Raw genomic sequence first — 18,006 nt, 5'->3', positions numbered from 1 at the left:
ATAGCAATTTGATGATTTATGTTGTATCCCATTATTATTTTAGTGTCACTTCAGCAGCTCAGAGTAAAACAAAATATCACTTTTTGTCATCAAGCAACATGAGACATTATCCACTCTTGGCATTTGGTTTAAAATAAACAAAATTACCTAGTTTTAAAGATTTTTCAGGATTAGTGGGTTTCAGATAATATAAGTTACGAATGATTCATATAATCTGTAAGCAGAAAAATCACTAAATCACTATAAATCAATATTTGTTTTGCACAATGCTATTGCAACTTCTTAAAATGAAACATAACAGATTATGCTGGGGCACCATCTGAATAAGGTAAACTGTAGTCTTAATGATATAACTAAAGTTTATATTTAAACCTAAGTCTATCTTCAAGTTCAAATCTAAGATGGGAGAAATCTTTATTTAGATTATGTGATTAATAATACAGGCTTTGAAGATCTGTAAGATCCTTTGAAGAAATTGGAATGTCAAGTCCAAGTGGCTTTACCCAGAAGATGAACTTATTAAACATAGCACCTTTCACCAATATCATAATATCTCCCCTTGCTTTTCCTCTTTTAATCTTTATCACTTTTGGGATATATTTATGCACCGAACATTGTCCGAAGTTGCTTCCCCTCCACACTCCTGTCCCAAGCATGTTTTGGCATCAAAAGCCATTTGGGCTCATATTTCTTGTGCTTCCCTGCCCACACTGCAGCTGGACGAGACTCAGTACTGTCACATGTGCTGCTCTTCAGTATGAATGGGAAAAAGCTCATTCATGTGCTTGATTTTTTTTTTCTTTCCCATAGCTCATATAACTGTGCCTGAAAAACTTAGGGCAAACATATATATAAATGCTTAGAAAGAGAAAGCAACCATGCAATACTCTCAGAAGTCAAAAACTGGATGAAAAGGGAGCAAAATAAACCCTCATTTCACAACAACAGCAGAGAAATGTTATGTAGCAAGAAGACGGAAGTAGAGGGGAGAAATGTCATTCTCCCTGTAATCCAGATAGCACAGCCAATCCTGGAAATGAAAACAGAGTGACTTGGGATAGAAGAAGGTAGCTTAAGTGGAGGAGAGAACTGGAACCTAGGCTGAAAGCTTGTTCAATGTGTTTGTCAATGTGGTAGCTGCCATCTGAAGCTAATGAATGAAGCTAATGTCAATGAAAATAATGCAGATATTCATCTGCACTTATAATCACTAAACGCACACATACAGCTACCAGTATCTAATATATACCAGTATCTAAATATATTTTATTTACAGTTATCCTCTTTGGTTCTCAAGCCTTCTAGCTTTTTCTGCCATCTTGCACCCTCCTTTTTGTATTCCAATTTTTTGTCTATTTAAGTGATCAAATAAACATTCTCTGCATTGGTGTCAGCATGAGAAATTTTGTTGTCTGTTCAACCTGTTTATAGTATCTTTGGGACATAGTCCACATAGGGTGTTTTTAATTTAAAGCACATTAAGAATGAATGAAAAAATACTATTCTTGCAAGCTTTGCTACTTCATAATCTCTGTTATAAATGCTGATAAAGTTTGCGGCAATTTTAATGGGAAGGTGAAAACAGGCTTCCTGGCCATACTTTGTGTGACTCTGGTATGATGCCACGTTAATTGAAGGCAGAAGCCTTGGATGCCTTAAAACAGCTTTACCACTCTGGGCATTTGCTAAACTCTGTCATACCTCTCACATCAGTTACAGTCATCCCTGACTTCTATGAATAAATTGTATTTAGTAACAGCAGTTGGGTACTTTCTGCATATTGGTTGCTGAACATTACAAATTGTCTTACAAAGCATCATTCTGAGGGAGCTTCTAACTGGCCATGCCATAGTGCTGCCTGTGTGTTTTATTTATAATAATCATTTAAATAAAGAATATTATTCAATCCTGAATTTATATTAGAACTAGGTCCCAGTTATATTTCTTTTCATATTACAATGCAGTCATATTCTTCGTTTGCTCTCACCCAAACTTCTCATGCAGTTACACTTTAATGTGAAAAGAAATGTTGTCAAGAGTAGTTATTATCACACACCAGAATATTGTATTAGCATTCACATTTAATAGATTAAAATGAAAGATTTTGAAATCTGCTCTTAATGATACTGAGAGATCTTGGAGACACATTGGGAAAGCTTTATGCAAAGTGTCATATGATATATATACATCATACATAGGTTCATAAAAGACAGTTCATTTTACTGCCTGCCTTTGTGTTTCATCTGTTCTGTTGGGATGAATCATCCATGGGTTAAGTGATGCTTGTGCAGTTTCTTTGCTTGAACTCAAGCACAGTAAATGGCAGGAAAGCTTAGGGAATACAAGCTGAGATTGCCAACCTGAGAGTGATGAGTACAGTAAGACAACTTTGGAGGCATAGAGTGTAACCTGGAAGAAAACTCTGGTAGTTGAAGACATCTTTGAGCCGTATCTGCTTGTCTTTAGACTCATTCTAATCCAGACGGGTTGCTTGACCTGCTGTTGGGTACATCACCTTAATTGTGAAGATGAATTCCAGCTGGATATAGCATAAATTAAGGGGTCCAGGTGGAGAGTTGTTGAGAGGTGCCATGCTGCAGAGCCTGCACGTTACAAAGCAGTCTATTTAAAGGTGAAATGATTCAATATTCATTTTTGGGGTTTAGGGGCATATTTTGGAAACTTCTAAACAGATGGGAAAAAAATATGAATATAACTTTCCAGTTGATCCAGTTGGAGGCATTTTTTCCTCAGTTTATTGTTTTGATGTGAGATTATCACATTTGGGCAAGGTGAGCATTGTTTCTATGCTGCATCAGTTTTTCTGAACTTTTTGTTTTTGAAGGCTTATGTACCTTTTACTTGGCTGGGTATGTACAGATCATCTCTATTTTGCACTGCTTTGGTAGTTGGGAAAGGGGATGATGAATAGACAAATCAGCATTGCAGTAAATATTTTGTTTTATTCTGGTACACAAAGATCATATTTTCAGTCTTTTATAAACATTCTAGTAAACATTGAGAACGTGAAGGAGGTATCTCCTGGCAGTACCTGCTGTACAAAATCCATGTGTATATACTTCATCCTTTGAGTTTATGGGTGTTTTTCAGGCTCATATCCAAAGTCTTAGGAACTGCCAAGTACCCATGCACCACACTGCACTGAACTGGGGGCAGATAATAGTATAAACAGCCATAAATGTAGTACAAATACTAACATGGCAAGAGTGTTATTGTCAGCTGATGCATTATGGTACACAATATGCATATATAAACACTACAAAAAATACACATCCCATCAAATCTTACTGACCTATGTAACCTATTACACAACATCTTGCACATACTTCTGACAAGCAGATGCTAAATATTGCAGTGACTAAACTCCATGCTTGAAAATTGAAGAAATTAAGTAACAAATTAGACAGCTGCTGGGTATTTTTAGATGTTAACAGGCCACTCAGATTTTACAAACATTATGCATTGATACATTTTTCTGAAAATTTACCCTAGCAAATTAATCCAAAAACGTTGCAGAAGGTCATTTCTCATGTAAGCATCAATCCCCTTACATTTCTCATTTAAGGTTAAAAGCCCACAAAGTTTAAATTTATGTATATTTTTTCTGTTTTGGTTTCTCTCCAAACAGTGCTCACATAAAGCCCACAGACCATGGCAGAAAAAAAAATATTTCCGAGCTAGAGGGCCACAAGCAACAAACAGGAGAGGCTGAGATCCAATATCCTATCATGCCAGGGGGACCACTAATAGCAAGACACTGATTAGGTAGGCAGATAATCCAAGAACAACACACAGAATTATAAAAATTTCAGTATTCATGGAAAAATACCTTAGGGAAATTATTCAAAGAATGCAGATTTGGTGATTGTAAGCTTGGGAGCAAGGACAGACGACCAAACATTCAAAAGAGGGAATTATATGAAAGACTAGTATACTTCATAAAGATTCTTAAATCACAGTCTTATGCATTATGGAAAGCAAAATAAATGGAAATAATCCTTGACTATATCTAGCCAGTAGGCATAAAAGAAAAGAAATTTCTTCATATTCACTGCAACTAAACACATGCAACACAGTATTTGAATTACAGCAAAACTTGCTATGTATCACAACAAATGTATGAAGATAACGAGGGAAATTCAAAAGAGGAGACTCAAGGAATGATGGTTTCCAGGGCAGATAGGACTCCCATATCCAGCAAGTGTTGCTATCCTGTCCATAGGGTTTCTCATAAATATGATATGGATTGCATCTGTTCTGAAAAAGATATCAAACCTCATTCTAAAATGTCTGGGAAATGATGAGTTTGCTGTTGACATAATGCTTAATTACCTCCTAAAGTAGGAACTTGTATCTTATTTCCGAGCTGAATTTCTGTAACTCCCATTTCTCAGCACTAGATCTCATTATACCACTGTCAGGAAGGCTGACATCTTGCTATCAGACATCTTTCCAGGGTGTAAGTACCAATCACAGTGATCAAGGCACCTCTCAGCCTTTTGTCTGACAAGCTGTATAAGTTGAGCTCCAGTAGGCCTTGCACTGGAGTGCTTGCTTTCCAACTACTGGCTGTGAAATCTCTCTTCAGAATTTCACCTGTCCATCTGAGTAGAAGAAACAATGCATTTTTTTCCAATCCAGATACTAAATTTTTTTCTCCAAAGCTCTACTTTGAATGCTTATAAATAAGAACATTATTGAATGAGAAAGCTAAAAGAAATGGTACACGTCAACAAGAAACAAAGAAGGAAAAAGCATCAATCTCTATTTTATGATCTAATCTAACTATTTCTATTCTGTCAAAATTTGGAAATACTTTATTCCCTATGGCAGATCTGTGTCTGTGGCATAATCCTTTCCCTCCCATGAAACTAGGACTTCTGACAGATAGTCTGTGACTATTAAATAGCTCTGGCCAGGAAGGGCAGACCATCAGCTGCTGTGCCAGGAGCTGGCACTTGTTCATGTTACTGCTGCTGTTACAAGCCTTGTAGCCTCTGGCAGAGAAAGAGGATGAACAGCTGGAAGCCGAAACCTTTTCAGCCACCTCAGCAAAAATTGGTAGACCTATCTGCCAAAGCCACAGTTTAACTTTGCCACCTCGGGCTAGTTGAATATAGTGCACCTTGCAGGTAGAATATCCCCAGAAGCTGAGCACTGATCAGAAAATGTCCATGGGATATTTCACGGGCATCTTCTGTAGGAGAAGAGAAATCTCAGTAGTAGGGACTTCTTAAAAAAGCTGCTGTGTCATACAAAACAATGGCTGATGTCCAAAATATGTCACTCTAAGCATTCACATGAGGGGTTAGGTGCAAATTATTTCAAACAGACCTCGTAACAGCTGGAAATTTGTGGTTGATGACCGGAGATAGGAATTCCTGCTGTTGTTCATTTCTGTCTAAAAGGTTTGAAAAGATTTTCCCTAGCTCCTGAGCAGACACTGGGACTATCGTCACCCTGTTGGCACGGCCACTTGAGTGGGTGTGACAAGAGTTCTGTGGCAACATTTTCCAGACTATGTAAGAAATCAGTAGTTTTACACTTCTTTGTGCTGGTACAGGATGAGGCTTCAGATCTGACAGTTTTTCTCCATCTAGACCTTCAGATTTTAATCAACTCCTTTCTATGACATTTCCGTTACTTCTTAACTGCAGTTGAGAAAAAAAAAAAAAAAAAAGGAAGAAAAGAAAAGGAAAGAAAAAAAAGAAGCAAAGAAGCTTTTTTATATATTGTATATATTTCCAGGAATGGTATTTATCATTTACAGATGGTTATTTTTGCAGTTCTGATTATGAATGTTTATTTTATTCACACATCAAGCAAACTATCCTTTTACACCATACGGACGGGAGGTATACTCTTTCATACATTCAGATGTCTGAAAGCTGTCTGGAAATGTATTTCCCACTTTCTGATATGGGAACATTTCAGTTGGAGGGGGTTTAATTTGTTTCGAAATTTCAAATCTTGTTCTGCTCAGAAGCTAAAGTTGGAATCCATTAAGATGCATTTTAGTGCAGATTGTATTCTCATCTTCCTTTTCTCAGTAAGTGTGCAATTCACTTAGTACTTCATTGCAACCAACAGCAATATGTATACATGGTGCACAAAATGAGGCATTTTGTTTTAAAACAGATTGCAGATGAAAGGAAACCATTCATTTCTTCCTTGCTAGCTGTAATTACTAGACTGCTAATTACTCCAAATCACTGACATCCAGGGTCAATAAGGATGACAACAGGAACATCAAAGACAAGATGCACACATGCAATTACAAGTCTCTAAAACCAGGCTGTAATATTATTTTATAGCAACTGTTTTTTTCAGTCAATGCTGAAAAATCAAATTTGCTGAATGTTTACTATTATTTCCTTTGCAGTTTGACGGTGAGAACATGTATATGAGTATGACAGAACCAAGCCAGGACTACGTGCCAGCCAGCCAGGTGGGTTAATTAATCTTCTCTGCCTTGTTTCAAATTGTAATTAAAAAAATTCAAAGAGTTGCATTGCAAATGAGTGGCACTATCAGTAACTGCTGCAATCAGGAATAATCATAATTTATAAACAAAGCATTTAAGCCTTGTTTCCAGTTAATGAGATAGAGCTGATAAAACACCAGAGTTGGCGTTTGTTGAAAGATACTACCTTGTTTCCTCTCCAGAATGCAAGCAGCTGTTTTGCCAGCATGATCTTTCCTAAACAGTTGTTTTACCTTCAGGAAATAAAGTCTTTACAGGTGCAAGTTATTTGTTTATCTGACTGCAGACAAGTTAATCATTATAAGCTATACGTGTCACAAATAGCTTTAATTATCACTCATAGAGCAGCTGAAGAATTACATTTTTAACACTAATCCTATGTCTGAGGAATGTTGCTATTATTGCACAATTAGCAGTGGGGTTAAGGCAATGACTTAGCCTTCTGTAGCTTACAGGCCAAAAGGCTTAATGTGATGTGCATTCTTTAAAGGTGTTTTTGAGTAATTTTCCTTTTGGGTAACCATACGCACTAAATTTTGAGACTGGATGTATATTGAAAAATCTTCCACCTTTCCATTTGAATCCAAAGATCCTATAGATTCCTAAGAATTGCAAATTTTAATTACTCCTTAAAAAGCAAAAATAGTTTTGAAAGTTTTGGATTGTCTACCTGTTGCTACATCTATATATAGGAAGGAATTTTTCATTTACTTCATGTGTTTCATTTTAACTTCGCACCAGTAAGTGGTGGGGATGGTGCTGCAGATCAGTTAGGTTGTGTCAGAAATTGCTGTGAATAATCAGACTTGTGGTCTATGTCATGCAGTATTTCAGGCCAGCAGTGTCTGGCCTGACAGAACCAGGAGGCTTATGTGTGAAACTCTCATTAGGTGGGAAATAAGTTTGCATGCATTGTAATTATGTTCAGATTAGCTGGATGTAACTTAGGAATCAACAGTTTTAGAATGTGTGCATTCAAAGCTAAATGTCTTCATGAAGTAGTGTTGTTCAGGTACACAGGTCCATTGGAGGCAGGGAGGAAGAAGGTTGTGTGAGATGAGTACATGGTTCAGTCAAAAAGTCCATCTTAAAAGTCTTCCACCATGTTGCTTCCCAGCTTTCTGTTGAAGTCACTCTGAAATACCTTTAGAGACCAATAGTTCTTTTCATTTAGGAATTGTGCATGATTGAACTTATTCAGCTAAGAACCCTCCAAGATCCAGAGGTAGTTTAGAATAGAACTGTTTGATTAAAAAATGAAAAATTATATTATTAATTTTTCTCTAACCATTAATCCAAAAACTGTACTGACAAGTTTTAGTATTACTATTAGATTAAAGCAGCCTAGTATCATCTCATTTTTGCCTTAAGGGTTTTGAAGTGCAAGGGCTAATTGAATTTGTTTGAAACAGTAGAAATACAAACTCTGTGAATGATTGCTGTTATCAGGCAGCTGCTACCTTTCAGAGAATCATTATGTCTGTCTTAAATAGTTTTGAATAAAAAATTGCAAATCCACATTATAAATCAGAATTATTTTTCTTCTGTTGATATTTTTGTACTGTGTATGCATGTAGTTTAAATAATTTAAATGGCATATTGAAAAATTAAGAGTATAAGTTTTAATCTTTTATGTGGTTTCTACATGTGCTAACAGAGCCCAGATTCTCAGATATATTTATGCATCTAACACTCACTGGTTGCATAGAAAGTAAGGTTCTTAAAGTACCTTTAAAGAGCCAGGCCTAAGTATTTTAAATGCAAATGACTTTGTCTTCAAGGAAACAAAGTCTATCAAATGTGACATTCCAAATTCAAAGATGTCAGAAAATCCTGAATTCTTACTAAGGGCTGGAACCAAGAAAAGGCTTACAAACTTAAAATGTGACCATGGCAAAGCCGAACTCTGGGGGTGTCTGGCTCCCGGGTAGAGTTCAAAACCAAAGGCAATCTGTCTGTCCTTTTCTGGGGGATCCATGTGGCAGGAAGCAGCTCAATTGCCAGGCAGAGTGTTTTTAAGTTGTTACCAAGTATGTGCCAGTCAACCAGCATTCTGTGCCTGGTTGGGAGTAGCTGTCAGCTTTGGGCTGTCACAGCCTCCTTTCCCTTGCTGGGATTTTCTCCTGGTGCTTACACTGTTGCAGTGATTTTAATCGAATACACAGAATCATAGGATGGACTGGGTTGGAATGCACCTTTAAGGTCATCTAGTTGTAACCCCCACATCATGGGCAGGGAGCCTTCCACTAGCCCTGGTTACTCCGAGCCCCACCCAGCCTGGCCTTGAACACTTCTACTTATGGGAAGTCCACAACCTCTCTGGGCAACCTCTGCCAGTGCCTCACCACTCTTACAGCAAAGAACTTCTTCCTAATGTCTGATTGAAACCTATCTCCTTCAGCTTAAGGCCATTCCTCCTTGACCTATGCAGGCCATTGTAAAAAGTCTCTCTCCAGCTTTCTTGTTGGCTTCCTTTAGATACTGGAAAGCTGCTCTAAGATCTCCCTGGAGCCTTCTCTTTTCCAAGCTGAACAACCCCAGCATTTTTAGCCTGCCTTCGCACAAGAGGTGTTCCAGCTCTGTGTAGGCTGGAGCATATGTGAAAGTCTGTAATAATAACAGTATTAAAAAAAAAAAAAAAAAAAAAAAAGACAAAACAACTTCACTGAGAACAGGAATATGGGGTGTGATGGAAACCTGCCTATCAAGTTTCATCAAGAACTTGCAACTGTGAGAGGAGCCTTCCCAAAGATGTTCCTGACATAGGCAGCTGATAGTTGTTCCTCAAAGGAACTACCCAATTCTTCACTGACAGTATCTCTGAGGTCTTCACTGACTGTAATGGTGTGGTGTTCCTTTCTTTGGCATAAACATTTGGTGGTCAGCCAAAACTGGTCAACTGACTACTGGAAAAAAATACAGTATTTCCTGTTCTGAAAACAAAGCATGAAAGGCTGTGTAGCTTACAAGGCTAGGGAGAGGAACAGGAAAGGATTAAATTGTATTTTCTGACCATGGTTTTAGGAGCATTTGTTCATTTTCCTGCCTCTGTTACTGGAGGTAAAATGCATGATGTCATAAAAAGAGAGGAGGAAATGTTCTCTCTCAGATGGCAGCATAGTTGCTCTTATGATAATTTTGTCCTATGTCTATTTTGCACCTGTGGTCATGAGTCTTGCCGTGGTATGACCTCAGTGAGAGGAATGCAGGCTCCTTCCCACCCTTAATAACTTGGCTGTTCCCTCACAAGATCAGAGATAGGGGGTTGAATCCTGTCAGAATGAGGATTGAATTGATTACTCTGTTTTTCTTGATGCATTCGCATCATGTTAACTAAAACATGAATCCCACATGTAAGGAGATACATAGTCCTATCAGGAACCTTTATTCAAGCTCTGGTCAATGCTGACTGAGTCAAACACAAGCATAATTTTCTAATTTCAGAGTCTCACATAGCTTATTTGGGGAGTGAGTTGGCAAACTGAGTCATGGTATGTAACACCAAGGACCAAGGGGTTTCCACTTGGCTATCTTCAGCATTAGGTGAACATAGAGGCAGAATTCTTGCCATCCTGATATATGCTGACAGACCCCTCAATTCCTTCTGTTCACTCCAGTTTTCATATCTAGAAAAACATCACCTTATATTATTATACGGGTTTTAATCAATTTATCCCCTTTAGGCTAACACAAATAAAAGCTCAGCGATTGGACAGGAAAAATATAGTTTTGTTCCTTTTGCTATATAACATCAAACATCTGCATAGTTTGGTAATCCAAGACAAGTTGCCTCACAGCATCCCTCAACAATAATTATCATTTCTGTTCAATTTTCAAATCAGTACATGCTTTGGGACTTACAGTCCAAGTTGCTAAGTAGCAACATATGGCTCACTACTGTTCCTGTGATGTTGCTGCAAGCAAATAGCATAATTCTATACTTGAAATGATTTTTACAGAAAGCCAGTGCTGGAACTGAGCCAGAAGAGTAAGTATACAGTAAAAATTAATGATATTCTTTTAAACTGTCCCAGAAGGCTGTTTGGCAATGTTGTCTCTGTGTACATTTTATATATGTGTGTAAGTACTGCATTTTTGGTTATAATATATGTAGTACAGGACTCTACACTGAAGACATCTCCTAAATGAGTTCTGCCAGCCATATTAACAAACATACACAGTAAAACTGTGACATTTTCACCTACTAATTGCACTTGAGTCTGAAACTATTTATCATTTTAAAATAAAACTGTGCCAACTGATCTGCGTTTGAGATTCCCACCAATTATTGTTTTCTCCCCACACCTATAGTAGCAATCTTGGACACTAATTACTCTTTATGTTATTCCTCCTCATGTAATTTGTGGGCCATGCACAGCATAAAATTGTATTGGTTATTTTACATTTCTTCCTAGTCACAATATGGAATGTAATTCAGGACTCTGTTGCACAAAGCTTTAATACATTTGTAGCCTTACTGAGGGATGAGAACAGGCCTGGAGCTGATGATTTGGGGCAGTACCCCTATTGTCCCACTGGGAAGAAAAGATCTGAGGCAGAGGAAGGAATACTGTTTGCTCAGAGATGGTATTTTTCTGCTTCCCAGAGCTATGCCAGGGAGATCTATCTAAAATATATCTGCATGCTCTTTGATAGAGGGAGCACCATGGGTATCAAAACTGTTTTGTTTTGTACAGCTACAGGGTGAAATAGAATGGAATGACATCCAAAAGAGAGATTTTTCATATTAATGTTGCCTTATGCACATGATCCTACATATAGCCCTCATATGTTTTTTACATTTTTATACCATAATTTCTTAGATTATTAATGACATAACTATTGCTCATGTGAAGTAGGGATGGCTAAATGCTACATAATAGCTTCCCTCACTTGCTCTGTATTGGTCCTTCCCTGTAGGTAGGCTAAAATTCCAAGGTACTGCCAGAAGACACAGCTCTTCTTGTTGCCTACAACAGTCTCCATTAGCAGAGCAGGGCAGGAGTTGTCTGCCTGAGAAAGGATTGAGAAAAAGCAGCATTCTCAGATGGAGAATCATTCCATGGTCCAATGTATCCATGGGACCTACTATCCTGACCTGTCCTGCCTAAAAGTTGGAATGCCTTTTCTCATTATTTGAGAGGCTGCTCCACAGTGAGAGGGCAATGCCTCCTGGGCAGTTTCCTGGCTGGCTGCAGTCCAGGGCTGTTTTGGACCATATTCTACCTCCCTCTTTGTGATCCATTATCTTTTAGTTTCAAAAATAGGTTATCAACAGAAGGGAGTCTACTTCTTGGTCCTCCATTTCTCTGAAGTAATCTATAAATGCTATGTTAAAAAAAAAAAAAAAAAAAAAAAAAAAAAAAAAAAAAAAAAGACATAGGTTAAAATGACCTTAGGGAAAGAAAAATACCAGTCAGACCTTTCAGATCCTGAATGAATGGTTAAAGGTAGATGTAATTTTACCCTGCCTTTCACTTTTGTGTAAAACATAGTCTTTAATATTATCTTAACACCACACAGAGTCTGGAAAGAACCGAGAGTCGCTGATAAAAATACATCAACTGTTGCATTAACAAGGCTATGTATGTATATTTATAGATATGCATCTTTAGAATCATAGAATGGTTTGAATTGGAAGGCATCTTTGAAGATCACCTAGTCCAGTTCCCTGCCATGAGCAGTTGCATCTTTCACTAAATCAGGTTGCTCCAAGCCTCATCCAACATGACCTTGAAAACTTCCAGTGGTGGGACACACATAAATTCTCTGCACAGTCTCTTACAATGTCTCATCACTCTCACAGTAAAGAATTTCTTTCTGTGTCCAGTCTAAATCTATCCTCTCTGTTTAAAACTGTTGCCACTTGTCCTGACACTACAGGCCTTGATAAAAGGTCATTCTACATCTTTCTTAGAAGCCTCATTATATGTTGAAAAGTGTTATAAGGTCTCCTCAGAATCTCCTCCAGGCTGAATAACCCCAACTCAACCTTTCATCATAGGAATGGCGCTTCAGCCCTTGGACCTCTGTGCTCTTCTCTGGACCCAAATCAAAAAGTTCATATTTTCCTGCACTGATGACCCCAGAGCTGGATGCAGCACTCCAGGTGGGGTGTCCCAAAAGCAGAGCAGAGGGGCAGAATCTCCTCCCTCATCCTGCTGGCCATGCTGCTTTTGATGCAACCCAGAACATGGCTGGCTTTCTGGGCTGCAAGCCCATTGCCAGCTTATGTCCAACTTATATCCTCAGTATCCCCAAGCCCTTCTCCACAGAGATGTTTTATATAAGTATGTATGAATGTCTCTAATGCAAAGTGTATAAACATGTCCTATGTATATATTCAAGGATTTCTTTTTTTTTTAAATGAGATGCCTCAACTTTTATAAAAATAGAAGTCAGAATTAGGTAGGGCCTGTTGGCTGGAATTTAAGAGCTTTTACAAATTTCACATTAAAGAACTCAGGTGAAACACCTTTACCCTTTTTTACTTAAATTCATTTTAGTCAGTTATGTTCAAAAGGTGCGGAACTTGTACTCTGACCAGAAGAAGAAATGTATACGACCTACTTATCTCTGAAAAATGAGTTACTTAAACATGCCTTAACTTAATTTCTTTAATTTAATGCCTATTCTGTAGCACATACTATAAAAACACTAAAGAGGGCAAAATCTAGTCCCTAAGGATCCTAAGCAAACATACCCATAATTACAGTTGTATAAACAAAAGTGTCCCTCTCCAGCCTTCAAAAATCATTAGCGTGGATCTGTAAAATTGAGATCATATCAGAAACTCAGCAAGTAAAACAAATTTTTCAGCATTCTATTTGACTTCTGGCTGTGAAATCTTGCACTTATAATTTCTTTACAGCCACGTGGGCAGAAAACTTTTTAATGAAACAGGTTTGGAGGGTGATTGCCTAGCTACAGAATTTGAGGCTTTAGAATAAGATGTCAGATACTGCTAGAGTAATGCTAAAATTGAGAACTTGGCCCTGTTGTATACACAGTGATTCTGTGGATCAATTAAAAATATTTTTCTTAAGAGTTGCAAATGAGAGGGAAGTAAATTAAACACTGTGTCTTGTCTTAGCTGTGACATCAGAATGACAGCAACTTCAGTTATAGGCCCACAATAAATCAATAAAGTAAAAAATAACAAAAGCTATTATTTTTACCATGAAAAAGGTAAACAGAAAATCAATCGTCGAATGATGAATTCTCTGTCCAAAAGCTGGAGGTATTTTTTCACATATCACAAGAGAAAAGGCACTGCCTTTTGCTGTGCATGTCATGAGACAACTTTCTGTTTAATGAGCAGCCAGTATAAAATATCCTTCAAAATTTTTCCCTCTGCTCCTTCATGTACAACTTTTTTAGCATGTGAAAACAGATTACAGACATCATATATTTTAGTTATGTAGTTTCCTTTCCAGGAAACTCTACAGGTCAGCAGTGTGGATGAATTATGGGATGTAACCATGGGAAATGTTAAAGGCAGTATTTTTCAACTGAGCTTCACATAAAATGAACCTTTTTCGGTCCATAAAACGTCTGGAAGAATTACGTGAATTTCAAATACAAATTAGACCAATTACTTTTATACTGTCCCTTTTGGCAAAGGCTGCCACAGTAGAGTCAGTTTGACCTGCTGACCCCTGACTGAATAAAGCGATAAGATGCCAGTCTTTGATTAATCTAGTTAGTTTTACAAAATCTGGCATCTCAACAAGCCCAAACTAGTTACTCAAACCAGTCTTCAATGTAACATTCAAATGATCACTCCGTGGAGTCCCAGAGGTATTCATTACAGACAAAATTGCTCTTGTTGCCTTGCATACAAGCTGAGTTTTCAATGGGAAATGAAAGGCTGCCTGGAAAAATAGGCCACCTAATTAAGTTAAACTACTCTAGCATTTGGCTTGACATCTTCATTACTCAAAATTAAAAAGATGCTTCACTTGAGCACACAAGTTACTATTGTTTATGTTGTTTTCCTCTTAAATTGGCTTCTTACATAGAAGTCTGTTTTTCAGAATTATATCTTGTAATAGCTTGCATATTTCTTGCAGTTTATGAAAATGTCTTAATAGGTACTACACTGCTGATAGTTTGTACGACATCAGTACAATTGAACTTATTACTGGGGTCCCAGCAGTCCCAATGCTTACATGACACTTTATTAAGAGAGGGCCAGATCCTGCCACTTTTACTTGCTTAAATAATCTGTACTCGTTCACATACTGAGCACTTTCTTGGCTTTTTTACTGTAAAGTACTGGGTCTAAAATCTGTGTGTTAAAGCCAAGGGGACCACTGGTAAGAATTGGGAGCTTTGATATGCTTCAGCTTTTGGCATGGGGTAAACTAGAGTTACATCATAATTGCAAAGAGTAGCCATGCCTCTGGTTTGGTCCTCCTTTTCTCAAGTAGTGACATTTTACATTAAATCAGATTTTTTTCTGGCAATTTCATCAGTCATTCAGAAGTGTAGCACAGGTAGGACCCACTGTCCTTTTGAATATTGAGAAGCAATCCATTGTTTCTGAGCTTTTCTAAGGAAAGAAAAGAGAAAGAAGGAGAAAAAATCCCAAATGAAAAACAAAAGGATCCTTTGTCCTTCATCATTTTGTGCCCTGATTACAACATTTTTTCATCTTTTGGTATCTTTCTCAGAAAGGATATGGAAATTTAGACAGAATATTTGCCCCCTAAACAGATATACTTAAATGTAAATCTATACTACTCCTATTTTAAGAGCATTTAAAAATGTAAACATGTGAAGAGCACACTGTCTTGATTGCTGGTTTAGTCTATGCTATGATGCTAATGAGGCTTCTGACAGGTTAAATGTGGTGTATCATCTATATTTTCAAGTAGCAGGATTTGTGAAGATGTGACTTCTATTTTTTTTTTCAGTTCAATTCTGCTTATTAAATATGTATATTGCTAGTTTTATTACCCAGCGTTTTGTACTGAGCATAATTTAGGTATGTTTTGCAGAGAGGGTCTCTAAAAAGTTTTTTATCTCTAATATGCTTTTTATCTCTAGTTGAAAAAGAATATTGAGCACACAAAGTAACTGATTATGGAAGTATGTCTTGTAGTGCTGAGTCCAAGATTATACCATACATGATGCTGCCTGCTTTACAGTACAGACCAAAACCTGACAGATAGGAACCTGAGTTACCTTAAGAATTTTAGCCTTCATTAAAATGTAGTAGTAGTAGTACTAGTAGTAGAAGTAGTAATAATAGTAATTAGTAGTAGTAATAAGAAGAACAAAAATAGTTACAACAATAATAATTATAGTAGTAGATGCTGTGGGAGAGAAAGTACCTTTCTTTTCAGGAGATAAGAGTGACAAGGGTGATGGACAATGACCACACTTGTATCCCCACAGGGGACATGCTAAGGAAGGTGAAAGACAGTCACAGGTTAGAGGGACAAGACTCCACTTTGGGGGCTAAGGATGCTCCATTTGTGCCTAAAGCTCTTGTATATTCCTAAAGAACTGCTTTGGCCAGTTGGTCAGTAATTCATAAAAAACTTGCACTTCTCTTTTAAGTTTACTCAAATGTTCTTAAGAGGAAAAGTGCACAGTTGTATTTTTTTTCTGAAGGGAAGTTTAACTGCTTCAGTAACAGTATTGGTTTTTGCAGGCCCCAGATCCTTTAGCCTCTTATAATGTTTGTGCTCCTCCTTATTGTCATCTTTAAACTGTGTTTCAATTTAAAGCCTCCACTGAAAACACATTGCCCAGCAAAGCGCTATGCTATGTGCATAAAATTAATGTAATTAATGAAATGACTTTCAAGAGTGAAATCTTTTTAAAAGTCTGTTGTTTTACATAGTTCTGTATGATTTGAAAATTATGATTGTTTAAAATTAATAATATAATTTTCAGCACATTCTCTTTCTTGAAAACTGAATTCATTTGGTACAGGAAAATTAATGTTTTGCTTGAGGCTTTGGCCTTTAACTAATGCAAATTAGAGAAATTGATTAACACAATACAAAAAAGTTATACCTTCCCCTGTAATACATTTTTGATAGCTGTGGTTTGATAAATTAGTATATTGTGTGTTTTTAAATGAATATGATTTATTGCTGTTGTCTACCATATGAAGAAACACAAAAAAATTGTTTTCAGGATCATTGACTTGAACATATCAATGGCACTGTTGGACAATTCTTGCTGAGTGTTAAGATGATTTATGTAAGAGACCGAAGGTTTCCACAGTAATGCATTATAGTCTCAAGCTATCAAGCCTTGTTCATGCAGAGACAAAAGCAGCTAAAAAGCACTTGTTTCTGAAGGTACTCCATTTAGAAATTAGAGATAAGGTTGATCCTATTAAAACTCCTGGAAATATCCACTGTCAAATATGTTATCCTAACTTTCAAATTTATATAAGGTACGTGGCTGTTTTTCCTCTTCTAATGAGCTCATTGTTTTTACATTACTCTCGATTCATAAGTATTTCAGTTATGTAACAACATGTTCAATAATAGAAGAGGAGACAGCCTGAAGCATCTATCTTTTAAAAACTGGCATCTTTCCACAGTTCAGATGCAGAACCCTTGGTGCAAATGAAAAATTAAGACACGCTCTACATACTTGGCAGAACCATTCATATCATTTAAATTAAATATCTATAGGCAAATTCCCAATTTTTAAAGAACTGTTGCTAATACGAGATTCTGTTGAGTAAATGCATGGTGACTGATGCAACCACTGAGCACACGAATCAGACTTACTTAGTGAATGTTATCTTCTGTGCTGTCATACAGGAACAATTCTGCTCTTTCCAGGGGGATTTATCTGGATGTTTGAAAGCTTGCTGCCTCTTGTGGCCAGTCTGCTTGAGTCTTCTCCTTTGATTGGCCTTCTCTGATTACTTCTTAAAGTTCTATTAAAATTATTTTGAAACATAAGTAAGTTTTGCTGGCCAATAAGCTGTTATCACTGTAGAGTACTTAAGGAAAAGGGCTGTATTTGTATTTCCTGCAATATTTCCCTTACTTTTCTGATGAGTAACCTCAAAATTAAATACTAGATTTTTTTGTGTTTGTGTTATCAGCACAGCAGGATGCGTAGCCCTAATCTGAGTTATGTGTTGTCAAAGTAAAGAACTGACTCCTGACATAAACTTCCTCTCGGTGTCCCAGTTTTGCCCCTCCTTCCACAGCTTGTTGCTGGATTTGACCAGGCTATGTGGCTTAAAAGGTAAATTGAAGTGGACCAATAGGATCTTGTTCAGAAACAAAAGCTTGGGTTTGGGCTGGACAGTGGGTCAGAGTTAAGTGTTCATATCATTTTACTCTGACAAGCTTATCTCATAAAATGATATGCCAAGGTAGCATATAGATAATGAAGTCTCTCAGTCTCAGAGTGGATTTGTTTTATGAACTTTTCATCATTTCAAGCAGAAATGTCACAAATATTTAGCCAGAAACATAGAATATTGTCCTCTAAATTTGGGAAGACATTCTTAATTG

General features: G+C 37.1%; 1 protein-coding gene across 2 annotated transcripts in view; it reads left to right on the top strand.

Annotated features, from left to right (window-relative positions):
• TOX (thymocyte selection associated high mobility group box) overlaps nucleotides 1–18,006 on the top strand; it is a 218,110-nt gene that overhangs the window by 108,481 nt on the left and 91,623 nt on the right. For both annotated transcript variants that reach the window (XM_083861978.1, XM_083861977.1), the window contains exon 2: nucleotides 6,404–6,469. In XM_083861978.1, coding sequence (XP_083718104.1) covers nucleotides 6,404–6,469 — 66 coding nt within the window. The remainder of the gene's footprint in view (nucleotides 1–6,403; nucleotides 6,470–18,006) is intronic.

The sequence above is a fragment of the Zosterops lateralis genome (genome assembly GCF_965231275.1).
Source record: "Zosterops lateralis genome assembly, chromosome: 1".
In the NCBI taxonomy this organism is placed as follows: Eukaryota; Metazoa; Chordata; class Aves; order Passeriformes; family Zosteropidae; genus Zosterops; species Zosterops lateralis.
Note: the sequence above shows the minus strand (reverse complement) of the source record. Positions and strands in the feature narration are given on the sequence as shown.